The 23,226-nt window shown below is 39.0% G+C and overlaps 1 protein-coding gene across 2 annotated transcripts in view; it reads left to right on the top strand.

Moving 5' to 3' along the window:
- CRYBG3 (crystallin beta-gamma domain containing 3) overlaps nucleotides 1-23,226 on the top strand; it is a 95,931-nt gene that overhangs the window by 51,022 nt on the left and 21,683 nt on the right. For both annotated transcript variants that reach the window (XM_035540496.2, XM_035540498.2), the window contains exons 8-15: nucleotides 4,651-4,787; nucleotides 6,137-6,251; nucleotides 7,433-7,468; nucleotides 8,346-8,479; nucleotides 10,280-10,406; nucleotides 15,852-15,994; nucleotides 19,353-19,479; nucleotides 20,515-20,547. In XM_035540496.2, the coding sequence (XP_035396389.1) occupies nucleotides 4,651-4,787; nucleotides 6,137-6,251; nucleotides 7,433-7,468; nucleotides 8,346-8,479; nucleotides 10,280-10,406; nucleotides 15,852-15,994; nucleotides 19,353-19,479; nucleotides 20,515-20,547 (852 nt within the window). The remainder of the gene's footprint in view (nucleotides 1-4,650; nucleotides 4,788-6,136; nucleotides 6,252-7,432; nucleotides 7,469-8,345; nucleotides 8,480-10,279; nucleotides 10,407-15,851; nucleotides 15,995-19,352; nucleotides 19,480-20,514; nucleotides 20,548-23,226) is intronic.

Here is a 23,226-nt window from a genome sequence, read left to right as displayed (position 1 = left end):
ACTAGCAGATGTTAGTGTGCTCAGAAACTATCTGACAGTAGCTTCTTGCTCTGATTTGGCTTCAAGCATCCAGAAGAAAACAGAGATTCTGTTAACTTTGTGGTTAGCTTGTGGCTCTACTCACTGTGGATATGGATTAGATGAATTCATGTGTGTTTAATTGAAGCAACTTGGCTGGGGAGGGGAGAAGGAGAAGATCCCAAAGGAACAGAACACGGGAGTAGTGAAATGAAGACCTATTTGAAATAATGAGAAGTTTGAATTCCACTAAGGCAAGTAAACATGGGCCTAAGATAGTGAAATCTACCTGCAAACATGGGTTTGTTGCGGCTCCTGCAATCCACTTAGCCAAGCTAGTTCTATGGTCTGCTGTAAATCCTGTGGAATCAAGGGGCTTTTTCTCCTTGTTTCTGGAGGCCCAAAGAGGTTGCTAACAGTTGCTTTCCCAAAAACAAGAGCGGAAAAGAGGTACCGATGTTTCCATTCTGGAGTAATCCTATAAACCACTGTTTTACAGGATGAAAAGAGGTCTGAAACAGCAGTTTGTAATCTCTATCTGCAAGATGCTTAGGCAGGGAATAACTGTATTCCTTGTGCAGTTTCCTTAAGCAAAACTTTTTGTAATGGCAATGCTCACCCAATGCTCAATATTACTTGAAGGCTGTGTTCTGTTTGTGTGGTTTGCTGGATGAAAAGAAAATATTAATTCAAGCAGTGACTACATAATCAAATGCCACAAGGTATCCTGAAGCGTTGGTGGTGGTATAGGCATTCATTTCTTTAATATTTTGTTTTACTTGCAGCCATGTTAAGTTTTGTAGTTTGGTTTTGTGATGATGTGTGATAGCAAGAGAGGTGCAAGGCAGAACTGGAAGAAAGGATTTTGAATGGATAAAAAAAGGCTGTAGTACTGACAGAATAAGAATGTTAAAAATGCTGCAGAAGCTGACATGTCCTAAGGACAAACTATGTATCAACAGTAAGATGCGTGTCTAGACTGTATTAAAAAGCAATTGTGTGAGCACAAGAACTAATTAGGCCTGGTTTTCAATAGACTCTTCTCTTCTCTCATCGTCTTTACTTTTTGCTTGAGAAGCCAGGCTTTAGTCATGCTTTGTCCTGTTGTTGATATAAAAGGCTACCATCATTTAAACAGGCTATTTTGATCACCTCAGTCACCAAAGTATACCGCTCCAATGAGAAGAACAGCACTGAAAGTGCTTAGCCCTGCTGGTGCTGTAACCCTGAATCCAGAAGAAGGGTAAATAGCCAAGACCACTTTCAGGTGGTTGAAGGCTCTGGGTCTCTTGCTTATGGTAGGGCTCTTGGACAGACTAGAAAAATGCCAAAGATGCCACCAAGAGTAATAGTTAATGCTAAGGTCTTGAGGGTGCTTTGTAACTTTCTTCAGAGGAAGCCTGAACCTTTTTGCTAAGAGGCATGATACAGTTCTGGAAATGTCTGTTCTCAGCAAGCTGGCTTGAGTAGTCCCCATGCTTTCTAAACACTTTGTAGATTGTAGAAGACAGTGTCGTCTTTGCTGCTTCCTCATCTCTTCTCCTAGAAGACCGTGAGGGAAGCACGATTGCTCCAGGATGACTTGGTGGAGGTGAGGGTAGAGTGCCACAGTTGAGTGACCATAGGCTGTGACCTACCTAAGCATTTACTAGTTGTGTAGTATCATTGGTAATGAAGACAACTACCCAGAGGAGACTTAAATCTGTTTGCAGTGCTTTTTCTTTTGTTTTCGCCTGATGTGTCAGTAGCATAATGAATGTGGCATGAGTTTTGACTGCTTGTGAAGTGGGTGGCAGGGCAGGGGGAATAGGAAGGAAACTTTCCAGTTTGGGATCTGTCCAGAAACACTGTGATAGTAGTTTTGCATGTGGCTATCTTACTCTAAAATCTTGACGCCTTGCAAATGAAAGGGTTTGGGGCTGAAGGATCTGGTTCTTGACTTGAATGCTGTCATATTTGTGTGGTTTTCATTTTGTTTTTAAAGATAGTGGCTTCATTAGAAAAGTTAAAAAAGCTTCTGAAAGTAATGATGCCAATTAAATACATTTAGGCAAATCTGAACATGCTAGGGCAAATATTTACTCAGCTAAAGTTTACATGCTTAAGCTATAGAAATCAATGTTATTCTACTTGAATGTACATCTGCAAATACATAGTGTTCATTTATACAGCAAGGTAATTCTATCTTTTTTTTTTGCAATCTGTGAATTAATATATATAGTCTTAATGTATGTAATTTGAGCTATTTAAGTCAAAATGTGTATTTGTGATTTTTTTTAATATGCTTAGAAAATATAAGGTACTTCTTGCTTGAAGATGTTATTAACTTTAAAAGTAGGTGTTGCTTTTGATGAAGACCTCAGTTTATTACTTTACGACAGGACTTCGTAGACTTAATCTAGTACACACAAAAATACCATTGCAATGAGTAGAGTTTGTTTATGGCTGTCAAAATCTGGCTGAAGAGAGATGGTGGTAACTGGGAGAGATTTTATTCTGAATGCTTGTGATTCACGTAGGCTTTGGAGAACTGTTGAGGTGGAGCCTGCCTTGAGCTTCAATGAGGATAGCAAAACTTGAAAAGAGAATACAAACTGGTTCTTTCCAAACTTCAAATGGAAAAAAAATACCTCCTACCAAATGAAAATCAAACATACTGGCTCCTAGTCTGTCTGAGCCCTCAGGCAAAGATACTTTATTTTGCTGCTTGTTTAGTCTTGTAGGTACTTTGTTTCAGAATTTATCTGAAACCATTAGAGTCTAGCATCACTACCTGTGGAATTCTTGTTGGAGCAACTTCTGATCTTGCTTATCAAATTTTACTGTTGGATTCACAGATTTCAGACGTATATGTCAGGTATTATAGGAGACTATAAAACTACAATAAAACTTTTTTTAATCTTGTTTTGCAATACCTTTAGAACTTGAGGAATAATGTTCCTTGCTATAAGGTAGCATTGTACTAGAAAGGTTTTTATCCCTAGTCTTTCTGCTTTTATTCATCTGAATATTAAAATTCTGGTATTAAAGGATGGTGGCCTTTTTCTTGTTTTTTGTTTTCCTGAAAACAAATAGTATTCATTGTTTGCAAGGTACAATAAGAAGGAAACACGATTGTGCAAGAGAAGGAGTTGCCAAAACAGAATACTGTGGTACTTAAGTCTCATGAGGAAAGTGAAGTAATATACAGAAGTGCACATATTAGAATTGCCACAATTATTGCTGACAGTTAAATAACTCCTGAAAGAACTTTGACCAAGCAGAGCTGTTTTTCTAGTTGTGATGCTTCTTCATTTGAAAGCTCCACTCAAAACCAGGTGTAAAGGGAGAGTGTGTTGGCATTGTTACGAGATGAGGGGCTGAAACGTTAAGAGCTTTTGTGCCCTCAGGCTGGGTTTCCCTGCCAGCTCTATGTATTTTGTCTTCTGGGTTTCTGAGAAGCCACAGGGTATGTGGGATTTTGTTGTGACCCTGTCTGGTTCCTGAACAAATCCAGTAACCCAATACTTCTGTTGAAGGAACCTTGGGGTCAGCTTCTCATCCTTCTTCTCCATCGCACATTTAAGTGGCATCTTCATCCATCCAGCTACATTTAGGACTTCCGGGGTCTTTTTATGCTATTCAAGTTCATTGGCCTAATGCAAAGGACCCATGGGCCCAAAGGGAAAGTGTACTATGAAGTTAATACTGAGTACTGAAGGTTTTCAGCTATAGCTTAGCAAACTATAAGTGTGTGAGCCACCTTTCACTGTAACAGGAAGGCAATTCTGTAATACACTGCTGAATCAGGACCTTACAGGAGATGCTTATTGATTCATAATGTGTTTGAGTGCTGGGAGAAAAAAAAAAAAAAGGTTTTGACAATGTATTTTATATAGTTATTAAATTAATGTGGTTCAACTAAAAAGTCTGCAAATTCTAGAGCAGGTCATGTGTTCAATAAGTTGTTCTCTGGCATAGACGTATACCTTCAAGATTGTAACAGAGTTTGTTGCTTTGTAGTAACAGAAAAATTGCTAAACTGTCTTCTTTACAAATGCTTTCCAGTACTGTTCTTTTTCTTTCTTTGTCTAAGACACTGTGAAATTATTTAATGTGACAGAAAATTGAACTCACATGTCTTGAAAGCATAGTCAGATGCATAACAGAACCTAATTATCACCAGGGGGGCTGGAGGGGAAGAAGAGGAATGAAGTAGTAGACATTTCTAGAAAATTTTAGTAATACATGCATAATATTTATCTACATGTGTCTTACGGAAGCAACGTCTTAAAAATAAATAAATAAATAATTGACAGTATGATATGCATGGTTTGTCTGTCAGTAAATGCTGTCAGAACCTTTACCTGAATAGTATTTAAACAGCTTTTTGAAAGCAGCCTAGGCATAAATGTACTTTTTTTTTTTTTGAAAGTTACTAGGAGATGGAAATTTACTTCTCTTACCTTTTATAAAAATCACAACTTCCATTTAAAAACAAAAACCTTCCTTTACATAAAGCCCAGAGTTAGGTTAGAGGGGTAAGAAAACAGGAAAAAAGAACGAAAGATTACTTGTCCTTTTTCCCCATCCCTCCAGTGGGGCAGACTTTCTGAGCATGGATAATCCTTAGCATTTGGTTTGTTTCTGCAGGACTGCAGTGTTCCAGAGATCGAGTTCCGCCTGGGAGCTGGCACAGGGGGACTTCCTATCTGCATACAAAGCGCAGTTGCCAATTTAGAAGAACTGGATGTTGAAAAAAATCCATATATAAGTGTCAAATCAGGAGTGTGAGTACTGAACCTGTTTTATAGCAGTTTGCCAGCAGGTAGAAAAGCATCATGGGCTGAAAGTCAATGATAGGAACGATAATCTAGGTTTTTTCTATATATCAGTTAACATACACTAGATATTCGTAGCTCTACATTTCAGCATTGTGCTAAGCGAGCTTCTAGCAGTGGAAGCAAATTTTTGAAGGATTTTTTTCTTCTAGTTGCTGGCAGAGGTCTTCTATAATTCCATCTTTGAGTAGCTTTATAAATAGAAAGAGCAGCTCAGCTATAATTAGCTTTAAGTTCACTGGAGAATAGATGCCGTCTCCCTAGCCACCCACCCTGTTATAACTATAACATTGTGGCTGAATACCAGAAGATGAATATTATGTCATGCAAGCATTCTTCAATTTATGGCTATATTCTGACTTTTTGCAGCGAGGTGATGCAATACGATATAGGCCCCTTTAGTTTAGAAACAGCATTTCCTGTTTTGAGCAGAATAGTCTTATTTTTTGGGTAAATGTCCAACACTTCACATTTCCTGAAGTTTGGAAATTCTGTGCCTCTTCTTTGCAGAATGACATTAGCTGTTCTGTTACAAGAGTCTGAGTTTGCCTTTCCGCGCAAGCCAAGCTTTCCTTCCCACGATCTTGCAATATGTCTGTGAAGCTTGAGGTGATGAAGGAATTAAAAACAGAATCTTGTCATAGTTTTGACAGAACTCTGACTTACCATTAACTGCTTGTAGTCTCTGTGTGTAGTTTTAAGAAAGTAATTGTCCATACAGCTCAATGTCTCTTCCTGCATTCCTTATTTTGTTTATTAACCCTGCATCCAACCTCTGTGTTCAGTATTCTTTTTTATTTAAGGCAGTCTGAAGGAGTGCCAACATTTTTGATTTTCACATTAAAATTGAAGTATCTTGCTTTCCAAAGGAGTGTCATAAACAATCATACTTTAATAACTTCCACTGAAAATAAATAAGTAGGATTTGATTTTAGAAACCTTTTGATTCCGAATGTGGCAGTCCTAGGTAAAATTTCATGTGTCTCATCCTTAATACTGATGCTTTAGTATTGGTTCAGTATACTCACAGTGTAACAAACTGGCTTCTTAAAGCAAGTATACAAGTTGGTAACTTTCTGCTCTCTCATTTATGTTTGCCTGGGACTGAGTAAAAGTATCTGAGATCTTCTTAGCATTGATATTGCTGGTGTGTTTAAATAGCTTGTTTTTGATGTGCTGACAGTATCTAAAACACATTGTCTACCGCTAATAAGCAGAAAAAGAAAAATAATTTTAAGATCGTTATATTTGTAATGTATCTAATTAGATTAATAAGTCCTTTATCCCGATTGTTATAGATGGCTTGGTTATTCAGACTTTAATTACAAAGGAGAGATGAAGATTTTGGAAGAATGCAATGAACCATCTGAAATTCCTTCAGCAGATGTGAAATCTCTGCGTCCCTTAAAAATGGTGAGGACTTCACAGCTCCCTAATAAGTCATGTGCTTGCCTTTTGGTTGTTGTGAACCCTTGGTGGTTTTGATCGACATGTGACTTAGGTTCTGACATTCTTTCAGGTTTAATCCTTACGTGTGTAACAGTCCTCTCGTGCCATGGTACATTGGTAGTGTTGGAATGGCACAGTAGTCACTTGTTCCAGGGCTTGCTGGGCTCCTGCATCTGCTCCAATAAGAACACGTAGCCAGTGCAACAGTAGGACATGTTCCTGGGAAACTGCTGCTGTGGAGTGGAGATCAAACAAGATAGAACTGAAAGATTTGTAGTTGTATTGCAACCAACACCAATTCATTAATTAAAACAGCTCCTGAGAAGTTGTTCATTTTCTTTTTTAATAGTGCAGACAGAGTCTGCTGGGGGTGCAAGACAGATGAGGAGTTTACTATTAAAAATACCCAGTAGTCTTCCCGTCACCTCACATTGCATACAAATCTTGAGAGGGGCAGCTAATTTTGATAGACGTCATATAGGTTTAATTGTGAAAAAGATGTGGCAGGATATAACACATCATTTAACTGTATACATAGCAAGTCTACAGAAGGAGAATTTAAAAGCCTCAAGTCAATAAGATATAACAGCTTGGGAGCTCCCACCTAACAGCTTGGGAGGTAGGTGTCTTATTCTCTTACAGAACATCATTCACTAACATTTCCAGGGAAAGTACATTTGTTGAATTTGCTCTTTAACCACAGACATGAATATTTCAGCCTATAGTTTTTGTCTTCTCATGTTTATAGTTTCTTAATGTTTCATCACTGATGCTTAAGTAACTTGAAATACATACAACACAGCTTTAAAAGTTAATTTAAAAAAAATGTTCAATGCAAATTAGTTTTAAAAAAAAGAAACACATGGTAAATATTTGCTTTTGAGCGCTAATAGACAACAAAGGAATATTTTAACATTGCTTGCACCCCTGCTGGGTTGTCAATGCACTGATTTTGTTTGTAGATCAGGTTGATAGCATCCCTGGCCTTCATGAATTATCAGAGTATTTAAGCTAATGCTTGATTTGGCTAACACTGAGTATGGTGAATATAATTACAAAGACTTCATGATCTGATAGTAATGTGAAATGCGTATCAAACCATAACTTCAAATTTTATATAAATACTATTTTCCATCTTTTTTTAGGGTGGATTAAAGGTACAAATGCCTATGAATGTCAAGGTAAGCACTGAGGATGCTGAAAATACAACTGGAGCACTGGAAATACAAAACCCTTTTCAAGGCTATTTTCTTTTTGTTGGGTGTGTGATGTTTGCTGGTGAAGGAAAATTCACTAATACTGTCAGGTCTGCTTTCTTACTAATGCTTCCTGAGATGTGAAAGTAGTAGTAGTGTGGTTTTTACATATTAAGAGAATGCGAATTTGCTGTAGAAAAATTGTAAAGCTTTTGCAACATAAAATGGGTTTTTCTGACTGACACATTCATCACTGTAAGGAAGTGGGTCTGGAGAGATTTTCCCATTTAATGTACTATGTTTAAAAAAAAATATGGGGGAGATCAGAACCCTTCCTTCCTATACCTGAGCTCAGTACTACAGGTCATGAGTAAAACCACAAACCTTCTGTGAGTTGAGGAGCAGAAAGCTAATCTAGCATTATTGTTCCTCTTTCCTCCTCTTTCTGGTTCTCCACAAAAATGCTAATGGTTTAGGTAACTTTTAATTATACAAATACATGCAACACTTGGAAATGTTTGTAATAAATAGCATTAATAAATATTAATACTGTTGATAGCTGAACTGTGTGGTTTGGCAGATAAAGAACCCAGTTGGATGTGTATGTTATCTGCAGTCACTGAAATGACTTCAGCAAAGTGCAGAGCTGTGGACTGTTGTTGACTCTCAAACTCTTGACTAGTTTTAAGGGTTAGCTTAGCACATCTAGCTGTGACAAAGGTAGGATTTGCTGCAGGCTATTATCTGCTGCCTAGGCACCATATTACAGGATAAATCACAGTCATATAGCTGCAGAGTACAGTTACATTCAAACTACAATTCAGGACATGTTCAAGGCATTGTTTGAAATCATGTTTTCTAGATGATAATATATGGGAAAACACGCTTTGGAGGATGGTCCAAAGAATTTTCAGAAAATATCACTTCTGTCCCGGCTCTGTTTGGTAACAAAGAAGATTTTAAGGAAATTGGGTCAATACGCATCATCGGTGGAGTGTAAGTGTATTTCACACTTTGTATTTGTGTACTTTAAAATAGAAAATTGTAACTAAATGTTAGGAAGTGCCAACTACGACATGATTAGAATTTCTCTCGGTAAAATATTTTGAGAAGAAAGAAATATACATTTCTCTTGTCAGTTATCAGCCTTAAAAAAAACTACCTCTCTGCATGGCTTACCTATCTAAGGAAATACTGGAAGGTAAAACTAAGTGTGTGAGGGGTGTGAAGTCAATGTTGACCATTTAGATGCCAGTAAACTGGGCCACTTTGTTCCTTAATGACAGCTTCCACACAGAGCTGTAATTTAGATTGATTTATGCTTCTGATAATCTCTATTTGATTTACGTAAATGACCTTCAATAGGTGTGGACAGTCTTCAGTTTGACATTTTAATGCCTCTGAAATCTATAAACTGTCTTACTGTCTTAATGGTTTTACTTTGCCACCTGTTGCATGTTATCTAAAAATAAGAATCCACCCTTATTTTCTCCTTTGAGGCCTGGGATTGACTCTGTGTCGCCTTGCCTGTCCCTCCCTCCCTCTCACACACACTAAAAGGGCTGTGTAACACAGAACCAGACACTTAGGTGAACGACTCAAGAGGTAGGCTCAGCTCAGCTGTTCTAGAGAACTACTAACCCACAGATTGTTCTTTCAACCTCTCCCAAGACCCAAAAATTTAAGACGGTTTGAAAGCATACAGGATGGTTGCTTCTGCCAAAGAGCTTAGCAATTGAATAGTTTTCAGAAGCTTTATTTTTTTCATAGGGGGTTTCAATACTTCAGTATAAAGACTCAATAATATACAGGCTGTCATCAGAATTTACAAGCACTAAATTAAAAATAAACTTAATTGTGAATACACAATCTATTCAAATAAATACACTACATATTAGCTATCTGGGAAGCCTCAAATTCTTAAGAATCATCCTTCTGTCTGTTGTGGTGTCTTTTATTTTTAATGCTGTGGTAACTTAAACAGATGAATTAATGTAAACCAAATGGTACTAAGAGTAAAGCTATAACTGCCTGCCAAATTTAAATGCCAACAGAATTTGTACAGCAGTTCTAAATACTTGCAAGGGAGTTCTAGTGAAATAAATGCTTGCAAGAAAGAAATAGGGGTGGGGGGGCACTTATTCAAATTAAGTTCCACTTTCAAAAATAATATAGAAACACCTTATTTTAATTGATTTATCTGTTTTGTTCAAAATACTTTTTTAAGAGTTTTATTCACTTAGTATTTAAATATGTTCCATATATGATATATTGTATATATTCAATTCACTTGTCTATTCGTAGACTAGAGCAGGAAACAGTGTAAGTGGATGAAAATGGATGAAACCTTCCTCTGCTGAAATTCCTGAATATTATCATAAACTCCAGCAAGGGTCAGATCTTCTTGTTCATGAAGACATGGAAGAGATCTGCTGGGTTTTATCATTGGCAATTGGTGCCTTATGGTGTTTTGGCTGCTAGATGTGTTAGTCTCTATTTAGTACTGAATATTGGTATTAAGAATATGGCTGACTGAGGAGAGATACATCAAGTAGCATTACACAAATAAACTGTTGTTGGAGAAACAATCACATGGCAGAATTTTGATCCACAAAGAGCGCTTGGTTGCATGTTGTGATTTCCAACAAATCTTGCTTTGTTTGTTAGCAGAGTCTGTGATACTCATCTTAGTGTTCTTAGGATGTTCATTTCCCCTTTTATTTGTTACGAAAAATCATGTGTGGAGTTGTTTTCCTTTTAGTTATTTCTCTTTCTTTTGTTGTGTGGTTACTGTAGATGGGTTGCCTATGATAAGGAACGCTACAAAGGCCGTCAGTATTTGCTGGAGGAGGGAGATTATGAAGACAGGCACTCGTGGGGGGGAACTGACAGCGTCCTCCTGTCTTTCCGGTTTCTTCAGGCTGTAAGTACTTTTATGAATTTCATACAAATTATGCACAGCTCTATACATAAAGAAGGTTATTCTTCCTTTACGGTACAGCTGTCATGTGTTTGGTCATTCCATCGTTTGTCCAAGTTCACTCTCATTTTCTTACTTGCTGAAATTTAGACTGGACTGTATATGTTGTAAAGTAGAAGCGGGTTTTGAGTAGCTTTTCTAAAGTTCATGAAATGTATCATGCAGAATTCCTTGTTCCCCTGCAAGATTTTCAAAGTATCTCACTATTGCACTTTAAGCTGTTCAAATCTCTAGAATAGGCTTAAAAAAATAGGTTTAATATTGGTAAATGTACAGTGTAGTTTCTTATTAAAATATAAAATAGTTTTTCAACATAGCAGCTGTTGTGAGCCTTTAAACAGCATTACCCTCTGTCTCTGTGATTTTTGTGCCAGAAAATTTTGGCAACAAGAATAATCAAGTGGAAAAAATCCATTCTACTAAAATGTGTTTACTGGGGACAACGATGAAATAATAAAAACTATATCAGAGTCCAGCACTGGTAGTAATGTTAGACTTTCCAGTGATGTAGAAACATGGGATTAGAACTTCCTTATTATTTCATTTAGTTGGGGGTTGATTTGGTTGGTTGGTTTCGTCTTTTGTCTTTTTTTGTTGTTGTTGGGTTGTTGATTGATTTTTGTATGTCTTTTGTTTGTTTGTTTGATAATAAAAGGAGCTTTGTGAGTGTTCCTGCTCTTTAAATGCAGCTGCAAAGAGTGGCTCCTTTTGAGAATTAAATTGCTTACTCTGACGTTACCCAGTCTTCCAGATGTGATGTGATATTCCTGAGCCAGGAGTTTTGTGAAAGTTGAAGATAGGCATTTAGAGCAAACTAATGCAACAGTCGCTTTGGATTTTTTTTTTTTGTTGGTTGGTTGTTTTTTGGGGGGAGTGGTAGAGTGGGAGTATAAAGATGGGAGCATTCAATGAATTGAAGAAATATATTCCCTTCTAAATAATTTATTTTCAAGTTGGCAAGAATTTTCTTTTCTTTGTTTTGAATGGGAATAATCCTATTGAATTACTGACTAATCTTTTTTTTTCTTAATTTTCAAGCTATACATAGCATACTTGAGTAACTTAAATTGATCTTTTTAAAGCTTCTATTCAGCAAATGACATAAGTATGAGTTTAAAATTGTGCACATGCTTAGTAGGAATGATCTTCTATGTATATGCATGTATATACAATTGTGTACACCAATGCATATGCCAATCTTAGGAAGTTCAACAAGAGCAAATGTTGGATTCTACAAGAAATTGAACTTGAGCCGACAGCGTGCCCTGGCAGCCAAAAGGGGTGCATCAGGCATGGCACTGCTAGATGGTCAAGGGAAGGGATTGTCCCACTCTGTTCTGTGCTGGTGTGGCCTCACCTTGAGTACTGTGTGCAGTTTTGGTGTCACAGTATAAGAGGGACGTAAAACTGTTTTAGAGTGTCCAAAGGAGGGTTACAAAGATGGTGAAGGGTCTGGAGGGCAAGATGTATGAGGAGCAGCTGAGGTCCCTTGGTTTGTTTGGCCCAGAGCAGAGCAGGCTGAGGGGAGGCCTCATGGCGGCCTGCAGCTCCCTCATGAGGGGAGCGGAGGGGCAGGCGCTGAGCTCTGCTCCCTGGGGACAGCGACAGGGAATGGCATGAAGCTGTGGGGGGGGGCGGGTCAGGCTGGGTGTTAGGAAAAGGTTCTTCAACAAAAGGGTGGTTGGGCACTGAAACAGGTTCCCCAGGGCAGTGGTCACAGCAACGAGCCTGCTAGAGTTCAAGAAGCATTTGGACAATGCTCTCAGATACAGAGTTTGATTTTTAGGTGGTGCTGTGCAGAGCCAGGAGTTGGACTCAATGATCCTTATGGGTCCCCTCCAACTCAGGACATTCAGTGATTCTTTGATTTAATTTGACTCAAGCCTAAAAGAGTCAGGTTGCTCAAGTCCCTAGCATTTTGAAAACATGTATCAATCACATCCGTGTATCAACATATATCATTCAAATAGACATGTACATGTATATCAATATGTAAGTATTGATAGTAGAAGTATAAGTAATGCTTTTCCTCAGATTGTAGCATAACTTAAAAAAAATAAGGTAGTTTGTATTTGGAATCAAAAAAAGGACTGATGGCATTGGCATTTTATTCTGCTTGACCAACAGAGTGACCTCCACTTTCAATACATAGGTCAGTGTTCAGGCATGCCATATGTTCCCTTTGTGATTTTGTGTATGCTATTTAAGGTCAGGATTGTAAATACATTTTACTACCAAACTCTTTTTTTAGAGGGGACTTGGGCAAAAATGCAAAAACAGCTGTCTGTGCCTCAGCCCCCTTGCTGCGCAAGGAGCATACAAGTTCATCTCTATATCTCAGCAGTGCTGTGAAGAGGGGTGTAGTGAAGCCTACAGTGGTCTCAGACTCAGCGGGCTTGTTCCCACATACCAGATATTTATTCTTTTTTCCTGGAAATTCTGATTTAGTCAGATGAATTCAAGAATCTCTGCAGAAGATGAAGGAATTTGTGAAATGTAGCTGTGTTGCGTTATTCATGGTCAGCTTACAAGGAGCGGGGCTGGGGACTGACCGTACTTTTCACAGGTACTCACCGGTGTCATCTCATGCAGGAGCCCATCCAGCTAGATGTTTTTCCTCAGGCATCACACCAGATGACCTGGACTGTGTTGGCTTTAAGGCTAGCCCAGGCCTGAAAACAATTTAGCCCAGTTCACACAGCCTGGAGCCCCAGCTAATGAGCCCTGTGTACCTGAGTCAGCTCCAGGCAGAGTCGGATCACACGTCTCTGTACTATGCTCCCAGAGCAGGGAGCATGGTGCGGGAGCACGTAAATGGCTGTGTACAGCCAGGCTGGGTACGGCGTGCCTCATTAGCCTGTGTCAGTGCCGGCTCTGTTAAATGTGGCTATGCAAAGCTCTTCAGGTGTTTCTGTGCCACGACACTCAGCATGACAGGTTCCCTGAGAGCTTATTAGCACCAGGAATATCCGAGCCATACTTCTGTGTATTAATCCAGGCCTCCACTCGTACCAGCTACTGCAGTGGAGCTGAGATGTGAGTTTAATCTCCTGACTAATCAGAAAGGTTTCTTCATCGCACACAAAAGAGGGATTGTGGATTTCACCCCTCCCCACCCACTGGTAAAGATGCACATGCACGTAGGTATGCTCTAAGATATTTCAGTTTGGGTCTGTCTCAAACATTTGTTTCAACCTGTCACAAGCTGTCATGTAGGGATTTGGGTAGTGTTTCGAAAGAAGAGATAGGAAGGTTGTGTAGAGTTGTATTTTCCAGCACGCTGCCAGCTCTGTTATCAGCAGCTACATTGGGACACTGGAGTCAAATGCAGGGCATGTTCCTGAGGGAGGGCAGCAGTTTGTATTGCATACTGATATGGGAGACCACTTGAATTTGCTGTTTTTTCCAGGGTCAAATGAAAGAATCTGTGAATTTGGGGTATGCCTGTGTTTGTCATGATCAGGGAAAGACCAGTTTCTGAATCTTTTAGCAAAACAGAGTATGTTGCCTTCAGAACTTTCCCACTGATGTTTTCAGGTCTAAAGTGATTGGCCTTGTCTTGGAAGTTCATTTTAAAGTATTCTCATATTGCTTACTACATGAGAAACTGCTGTGAAAACTTAGGGAGGAAAAAATGATGACTGTATTTGAAATGTTTTTTTGATTAGGCTTGTGGACATATTATCAGCATTTTAAATGTAAAGAAATTATGCGCATGTTTGATCTAAACGGCTTTTCAGGAAGTCATATAAGATTCTTGCTTTAGGACTGTTAAGTAAGCCATTTTCTGTTGTCACTAAAACTGCACTAGTATTTTTCTTTTTTCTAAAAAGTAGTCTGAAGTTGCAGTTGATGATTTTACCAAAAATGGTATTTTAATTTCTAGTGTATACCTGAAGTACTTGGAGCTTCTTAAATAAATGAAAGAAGTAGGTGGTCAACATAATAGGAAAACCAGTTGTACTACACAAGTTGCTCTGTCACTTTTTAGTGTACTGTAAACAACGCAAAGAGGTAGTGCCACATTAAGTAGTGTTCATTCTAAAATTGGTTTGGATTATGATTGAATCCTGCAAAAAGGCATGATCTTTAAAGAGTCTGTTTGGTCACGTTTACCTGACCAAATGAATCTGGCTGCATGCTTGGTCTAGCCTTAACTTTTAAGTGTTATTTTGATTCTTGTAAGTCTAGTTTTGTCAGTGTGTAGCCTTCAGCGTACTGTTCTCTGCATGGTAGTTTAAGTGCTACATCAGCAAGTATTTAATTTAATAAATCTTATGAGGGTGTCCTCATATGTTTTGTGAATCAGCATTGGCTACTGTATTTACTCGACAGCCTTTTCTTCTGTTTGCAAAACTGACTTGCAAAACTTACTTATTTGAAACTTATTACAACATTGCAGAATGTTTCAGAAACACTGAAATGGAATTGAGTTCATGTTCTTGTTAAGTTTTAAAGTAAGTGAATGGAAAAGAGGGGAGATTTAGATTGGAGGTTAGGAGGAAATTCTTCACTCAGAGGGGGGTGAGGCTCTGGAACAGGTTGCTCAGAGAGGTTGTGGATGCCCATCCCTGGAGGTGTTCAAGACCAAGTTAGATGAGTCTCTGAGCAACCTGATCTAGTGGGTGGTGTCCCTGCCCATGGCAGGGGGGTTGGAAGTAGGTGATCTTTGAGGTCCCTTCCAACCCAGGCCATTCTGTGATTGTTGTTTTCCACGTTCACAAGCAGTGACTGAGCTGTGTGCTTAGAACTGCTGAGTGGTTAAGACACTATGCTGGCTGAAATCATAAAGCAATGTCACACAGCTATATGGGACAGAATATGATAATTCAGTATGGTATTTATTTTATTGCTGTAGAGATCAGTCATGCAATGAATGTCTCCAAAATCCATAAACCCTTTGTGCTGAAAAGGTGATCTATACCTTCCCAGATGTTGCCCAGTCTTATCCTCTCCATGATTATTGCCTTGAACATGGGAAGAGATGGGGAAGGAGAACTTGAAGTAAAAGACTGTAGTGGTGGTAATGATTCGAGCTGTCATTTGTGAAGCTGTTGGATGATGAATGCTCGGTCCCCAAGCATTCTTTTGCCCAGGCAGGCATCTTTGCACTCAGTCATTCTTGTTAAGAAAAGGGTGGTGGTCAGGGGCAGCATGTTCTTCCTCTCTAAAGTGGAAACCACTGAAGGACAAACCAGATTGACAGGCTCCCAGCTACATTCTTCAATGCCAAAGTCCTCCTTAAAGATTCATATAAGGGACATACACCCCTTCATTGTTTTATAAAATGTTGTCTTTCAGGCTACAGCTCTTTTCCAAAATGTTTTATGTTGTGAAGTGTCACTGAGTTGTAGCAGCTTATCCTCTAACTCCTGTGTTGCCTCTTAGGATTTCATAGAGTCATCAGTGGCACTTTTTCAGTCTGAGGATGAAGATGGGAAAACACTGGACATCATCAATGAAGAAATTCCTGATTTGGAGCAGGCTGGATTTGGCCCAGAAACAAGGTCGATTCTTGTGAGAAGTGGAGTGTAAGTCTACTGAAATCTATGAATGGAAGTATTAAGCATTTTTGTGCAGAGCTGTTTTGGGGTACATATTTTGACAGAATATATTTCACATGGAACAGGTGGTAAACAGTTGAGGGAGAACAATATTTCTCTGTTCCCTTGGTAAATGAAAATATCTTAATGTGTTCTCTAAGTCTCATGCCGACACCTTGATTTGGATCTGGGCACTCTAGTTACTAGAGAAAGCTTGTGACAACCTTCCAGAAACTATGCATGCTGTAGTTTTGTAACACAAGCACTTCAGCAATAATACAGAGCATTATGGTATGGAAGAGGGATTTTAAGTATGTTAAGAACTGGGATACCTTATGGGACACGTGGAGCCTGTACAAAAAGGATGTGTTGTGCCTTAATCATAATAAAGTCAGGCTGTGGGCACTAAAAATTAAAATACTTTTTAGAGAATTATTTAAATTAAAAGCTAGGGGTTAAACCAACAGGTTGAAGAGTATCTGTTTCAGGCTGATGAAACCTACAGGGTGGACTTCATTAATGTTCGGTGTGCTTATGTGAAGTCCAGGATGAAAGTAAACAGCACAATTGCAATAAATAAGGAAGGTAAATTAGACCGTCTGCAATGTCTGTTGACAGGTATATGAAGTATTAAGTGATGAAGCAAGGACAAAGCTTACAAGTACTTCTATCCCAGTGCCAGAAGCCTAAAAAATACTGTGGGGGGGAACTGGAATCTTGCTTGCTTGGCATCAAATGGCAGCTCTCTGATGTGGTGGTTTTACTCGGGTGGGCGGCTGAGCTCCACCACAACTGCTCTCAATCCCCCTCCTCAAAGGGAAAGGGGGAGAAAATATGATGAAAAGGGCTCAAGGGTTGAGATAAGGACAGGGAGATTGCACAGTAATTATCATGACGGGCAAAACAGACCCAGCATAGGGAGATAGTAAGATTTATTACCTATTACTAACAAGCTAGAGAAGTGAGAAACAAAGGAAAGAAACCAAAAGCACCTTCCCCCCCATCCACCCTCTTCCACCTCCTCCCCCCGAGCAGCGCGGGGGAACGGGGGTTATGGTCAGTCTATAGCGCTTCTTCTCCGCCACTCCTTCTCGGTCACTCTTGTCCCTTGTGCTGTGGGGTCCCTCCCACGGGATGCAGTCCTTGCTGAACTGATCTGGCATGGGCTGCCCACAGGCAGCAGCTCTTCAAGAACTGCTCCAGATATGGGTCCGTACCACAGGGTCCATCCCTCAGGAGCGAACTGCTCCAACCTGGATCCCCCACGGGCAGCAGCTCCTGCCAGGTCACCTGCTGCCGCGTAGTCTCCTCTCTACGGGCTACAGGTCCAGCCCGGAATCTGCTCTGGCAGGGGTCTTCCACAGGCAGCAGCCTCCCTCGGTGCAGGTCCACCGTGTTCCACTGTGGTCTCCTCCACGGCCTGCAGTGTGGAACACTGCTCCACCGTGGTACTCCATGGGCTGCAGGGGGGACAGCCTGCTTCACCATGGTCCTCACCGCAGGCCGCAGGGGACTTCTGCTCTGGCGCCTGGAGCACCTCTCCCCCTCCTTCTTCACTGACCTTGGCGCCTGCAAGGCTGTTCCTCACTCCTCTCACTCTCCCTGCTGTGTGTCGTGCAGCATTTTTTTTTCCCTGTCTTAAATATGCTCTCACAGAGGCACAAAACGACATCGCTTATTGCCTCAGCTCTGGTCAGCAGTGGGGCCCTTACCAAACATGGGGCAACTTCTAGATCCTTCTCACAGAAGCCACCCCTACGGCCCCCTGCTACCAAAACCTTGCCACGTAAACCCACTACAAGCAGACATCACAGAGATTTACATGAAGGATAAGCAGAGGAGTGTTGCAAGGCTACCAACTGCTGGCCAGTGTGCATACCTCATTGTTGGAAACAGCCACTGTGCTACAGGTCTGGTAGACTGCCAGCTTAACTCCATCTCCAAAAATGGCTTAGGAGGGGCTCCCTGGGACCTATAGACTAATGAATCTGGCTTCAGTCCATAGTAAAATGGGAAAATCTGTAAGATCATGGAATGCATGGTTAATCACAGTCTGTAGCAAAGGACTTAATGTGGCTTCTGTAAAGTGAAGTCCTGCCTCACTAAACTTCTGGTATTTTATGAGAAAATGGATATGCTCATACATTAAAGATAGTCCTGTAGACACAGTACTTAGAGAAAAAAAAAGAAAAAAGAAAAAAGGCCTTTGAGAGAATGGTGTATAGTTTGTTAAAGAAATTAGGTTGTATGGAATTGGAAGAAAAGTTCTGTTACAGACTGAAAGCTGGCTAAAGTATAGGAAGCAAAGTGTAGGGTTCATTGGGCACTTTTAAAAATAGAGAAGAGTTGTTGGTTTCTCAAGCCCTGGTGATAAATCTGGTTTTATTCAATCATGAATGATTTATTCAGGAAAACCTGGTAAGCTGGGAAAGGAAGCAAGCAGTGAACTCTTCAAGTCTATAGATGACAGACTAAGTTTTTATGGGCAGTTAAGGGCCACGTTAATGGTGAGGACCTCCAGCTGGACCTCATAAAGTTGAGCAGGTGGAACGTAAAAAAATGTATATTAATAAAAATAGGGAAGAGTAATCTAAAAAATGTTTACATGGTGCTAAATTGTATGCTTGTAATTACAATAGACTAGGGAATGTGGTGTCCTCTAAAATCCCTAATATAACAGTCTCGGTTTATGGGGGACTAAGAGAGGAATGGACCAAGGAAAGTGGCCAGCTTAGTGGCATCTCCCTAACTCGCCTCCACCTATTTATGTAACTACTAAAGAACATGTGCGGGGCTAGATGGGGCCACTGGTCTCACACAGGGTTCCTTTCTTTAATTGCAACGTGGATAGCAGACTGGAAGTAGTCTGAACAGGCAACCATTGCAAGCTTTTGCTTTATCTCATCCTGTCAAGAATTCCTCATTTATTTCTCTTTCTTCTTACACCATTTCTCTTAAATTCAACTGGAAGCGTTGGAAGAAAGATGTGTCTTGGGGAGGATGAGGAACAAGTAAAGATTGAGCTGAAAGAGATTGAAGAACTAGTCAATCAAGTATCTTTCCTCTGGCCTTCTAAGTAAGGCATGATCTTATTCTGAATATAAATTTGATAGAAAGCAGAGACCCAAAGTTGAATCTTTGTCAAATTGTTTACATTTGCGATGTAAAAATAGTAAATAAACTGCGTGACCCTTAAGCACCTCAGATGGAATTTGATGTTACACTGTCAAATGAGCTTATCAAAAAAAAATTCCAAGGAAAAATGTTCAATTCAACTTGCTAGTATTTTCATCAAATACACAGGAAAATATGATGTTTTCAGTTTATTGTTTGTGCCATTTTCCAGGTGGGTTGCATACCAGCAGAAACATTTCTGTGGAGAGCAATATGTATTGGAGAAGGGAAAATACAAGTGTTTCTTGGACTGGGGAGGATCCAATAAAATCATTATGTCAATTCGACCTATTAAATTGGTGAGTTACTAGAACTTGTCAAGGGGAAAACTTAAAAGAAAGGAGACCTGTTGAGTTCAGAGCATACAAGAATTTTATCATTTGGGTTGTGCTGTTTAATCAGTTTATCTGTTTACTTGTAAATAAATTAAAGATCCTTATGGATGACACACAATGAATCTGTTCAGGATGGAGACTGGACCTACTTTTTCTGAAATGGACATTGTGGACCTTTCTATCTGTTAATGAGAAAATTGCCAGGGAAACTTCATAAGAAGAACCTCCCTTTGGCAGACTGCATTCATGGAAAGAATAACCTGACCTGGAAAGATTTATTTGCCTTAAAGCGTAGTAAAATATAATATCTAACTGATAAATTCTCAAGTATTTTTATATCCATTATCTGGCCTGTATTATTATTGCGTAACAGAGCTCTGTAATGGTGGTTTTTTTCTATGTTTTCCACTAAAATATTTATAAGGTATATAGCAAATAAAAGGAGGAAAAATTTGTAATCCGTTATTAAATCCAGGGTAGGGCAACTTGACCAAACGGATTAGTGCCAGCACTGTCAAAGCCCTAATGCAAAACAAATAAAATCCTCAGTAATGAGTATATACTAAATGATAGTACTGCACTGAAAACAGAAAAGGAACAAACATTTTACCTTATTTTGAAGAGCGTGTGTTGAAAGAGGTGTCCCAATATTATCTTGAATTTTGTATTTTTTCACGAAATACATTTAAAATAAATACAGAGAAATTTACATGGACTCTAATCCATGTTATGTGAACTAATTAATTAGTTACATGAACTAAATAATGATGCAAGTTCTCTATGTGGAAAAGGACTGAACAACCAGGCAGTTAGTCATGAGCTTCTAGGCATCTGATGGCAGAGGATGGAGGAAGAGAATTGTGCCAAGAGCATAGGAAGTATGTGTCTCTGCTCTTGAATTTGTAGCTTACAATTTAAGGAACTTGACATGTGTTATAGGAAACTAATTGTAGTTAATTTTATTTGTTCATATGCATGTGTATATATTTATTATTGCAGGAACCTCTTGGAACGAATGAACCTCCACATTTGGTATGTTGGCATTATATAACAGTCTCTAGTACTAAACCACATTTAATAATTAAACACAGGTAATGCTGAATTTCTTGCTTCATTACTTCAGATGAATATCTCAGTATTATAATCTCCATACAGTACAGCATTGCTTGAGGAAGCTGGTAAATGTGTAAAGGCTGTTTGCCAATGTTCTGTTCTTGGTTTTATTCCAGATCATACCCTTTAGTGTTCTGTCCTTAAAAACGCAAGCATTTCAGTAGGTTTTGAGTGACTTTGGATCTTTCTAGCTAGCTATTTTCCTATTCTTTCCTTTATGTTTCTGGAAACTTGCTATCGCATGCATTCATCCTTCTCTTTGTAGCATACATTCTTTCCATTCTTTTGTATTGCATCTGGTTTGTCACTATCTTGCCTTATGTATGAGGTGAAGAATAGCAAAGTACAAACTGCAAAAAAATGAATTGCAGTCTTTAAACCAGCAGGTCGATCAACAGGGGAAGTTGGGATTTTTGTCTTACATGTTGGTAGCTCTGCTTGTCATGGTCTTCCAAGCATTGTATAGCTGCTCTTGTAGGAGTGGGCCCCACATACTCCATGCTTTCCTTTTCCTCCCAGTAACATAGGACCTTCACTGAACACATCTTGATTATAACAAAATTGAGATAATTCTCTTCTATTATACATTCTAACAATTTCCCTGAAAGTTTTATCTGCCTTAGTGACAATTTATAAAGAGAAAAAGTAGTCCCTATAATTCACTTCAGTTTTCAGGGCAAGTTAGTTTGGGGGTTGGCACTTCTGGTCTTTATCTTACAAGGTTGTGTTCCATTAACATACCTTTGGTGGTATCTTTCCATTAACATACCTTTGTGGTATCTTTCTATGTCTAAAACCTGCTCTAAATGTTTGTGCTCGTCACCAAGGATGGTCTGTGTCTCCCACAACGTTCTTCCCTGACAGGGCTCTCCTTCATTCCTACATTTGTGGTTTGATTTCTTCTTTTCTGTCCTGGAGTGGGTTGCTAGCATGGGTGATTATCTAAGTTGTTATATTGCGCTCCTTATGACATGCTTTTAATTAAGCAAATTTGGAAAACTTTATTTTGGGAAACATGACATTTTTGAAAAGAAAGACTCTAGAACTCAATGACAGTTTTAGAAAACTTAAGTATTTTGTCATGTGGACATAATTTTGTTCTCTCTTCCTTCAATGAGTATAATAGCCATACACACGTGGGAAGTGCATGCATTGTGTTACTTAGCAGGTTGACCACACCCTTCTTTTTCTCTAAGTACTCTAGTTCTACAATTTTATGATAAACCTAGGACTACAGGAAATATTTCCTGTCTGAAGACATAATTGGTGTATTATTTTAGTCTTAAACACTGGTTTCCTGCCAGACCTATTCATATGGCAGTTTGCGGCCAAATTCAAAGACTTGCAAGTACATTCACAGTAAGGCCTTGGTAAAGGATACTAGGTAAAATAAGATAATGTAAGACTCAGATTAAACCAGTGGGATCCAAACAGTTGAAAATAATTTTCTCTCTGTCTTCAACTCTTCTACTTTTTCAGCATTTCCAAAAAAAGTATTCAAGTGCTTTAATGCAGTTTTGCAGACCTTTAAGATCAATTTAAACCTTCGAAGTCTCAGTAAATTGTATTTATTGTCTTCCTGATTTCCAGTGATGTATCAAAAAATCTGCATCTGTGTGTGTGTTTATACACAATCACCAAAAAATACTGGTCTGTACCAGATTATGCTTTGCCTGTTCTGTTCTCAAGTACCATTCTGAATCCCATTTTTAAAAGATGATATCCTGATTTATTACAATCCTGAATTTCATAGGATTCTGTCCTAAAACTGGGGAAGGAAGAATGTCATTCATATCACTACAGTTCTTTTAGGAAGGGAAGTATTTTGAATAAATTTTTGTAAGGAAACATTTAATAATAATAAGTAGACTCAATAACAATAATAAGAAGAAGTAATAGTGTTTCAAATAAATATAAGCATTTTCCTATTCGAAGTTAATGAAATGTTTCCATGTATGCAACAGTCTCTTAGGTTGGAAATTCAAAGCATGGTGCGTATGAGCTGGCAAATCCTTAAGCGTCCTAAGTATGTGACCCTTGAATAAGCTATACACCAGTTATTTTGAATGATTCTGTATATATTCTCCCACCTTTAATAACCATATGTCTGAGTTAAGGGAACTGTGTTCACTGTCTAGGGGAGAGTGTCTTTTTCCGCATCGGTTTTTAGTTGTTATACAGAAATGGAAAAACAACTAAATTTTCTTTAATCTTTCAGTAACTGCCCTGACCTTTTACTCCTGCCAGGCTCTGTAATAAACGAAGTACATATGATGCAAGAATGACTGAAATCATCAATTCTAAAAAGCCAATCATTTTATTTTTTAAAAAGAAAACTTTGTTTCGTCCAGCAAGAACAAAGCCTCTTTCATTAACAGTTGACTTCAACAATTTAGGAAGCAGAGAGAACTGCAGTGATAACTTGTTTGAATTTCCAGCGTGCTGTCTGTTGACTTTTTAGGAAGCAAAGCCTTATAAAGTGACATCAAATCCTGATAGCTGCCATTTGATACTAATTGCAGATATGCAATGTTGTCACTGAGGAGTTGGTACTTCATCTTAGCTTTTGTGAACTGAAGACCATCATTCATGACTAGA

The sequence above is a fragment of the Cygnus atratus genome, chromosome 1 (genome assembly GCF_013377495.2).
Source record: "Cygnus atratus isolate AKBS03 ecotype Queensland, Australia chromosome 1, CAtr_DNAZoo_HiC_assembly, whole genome shotgun sequence".
In the NCBI taxonomy this organism is placed as follows: Eukaryota; Metazoa; Chordata; class Aves; order Anseriformes; family Anatidae; genus Cygnus; species Cygnus atratus.
The sequence above is the reverse complement of the archived record's forward strand: the minus strand, read 5'-3'. Positions and strand labels throughout refer to the sequence as shown.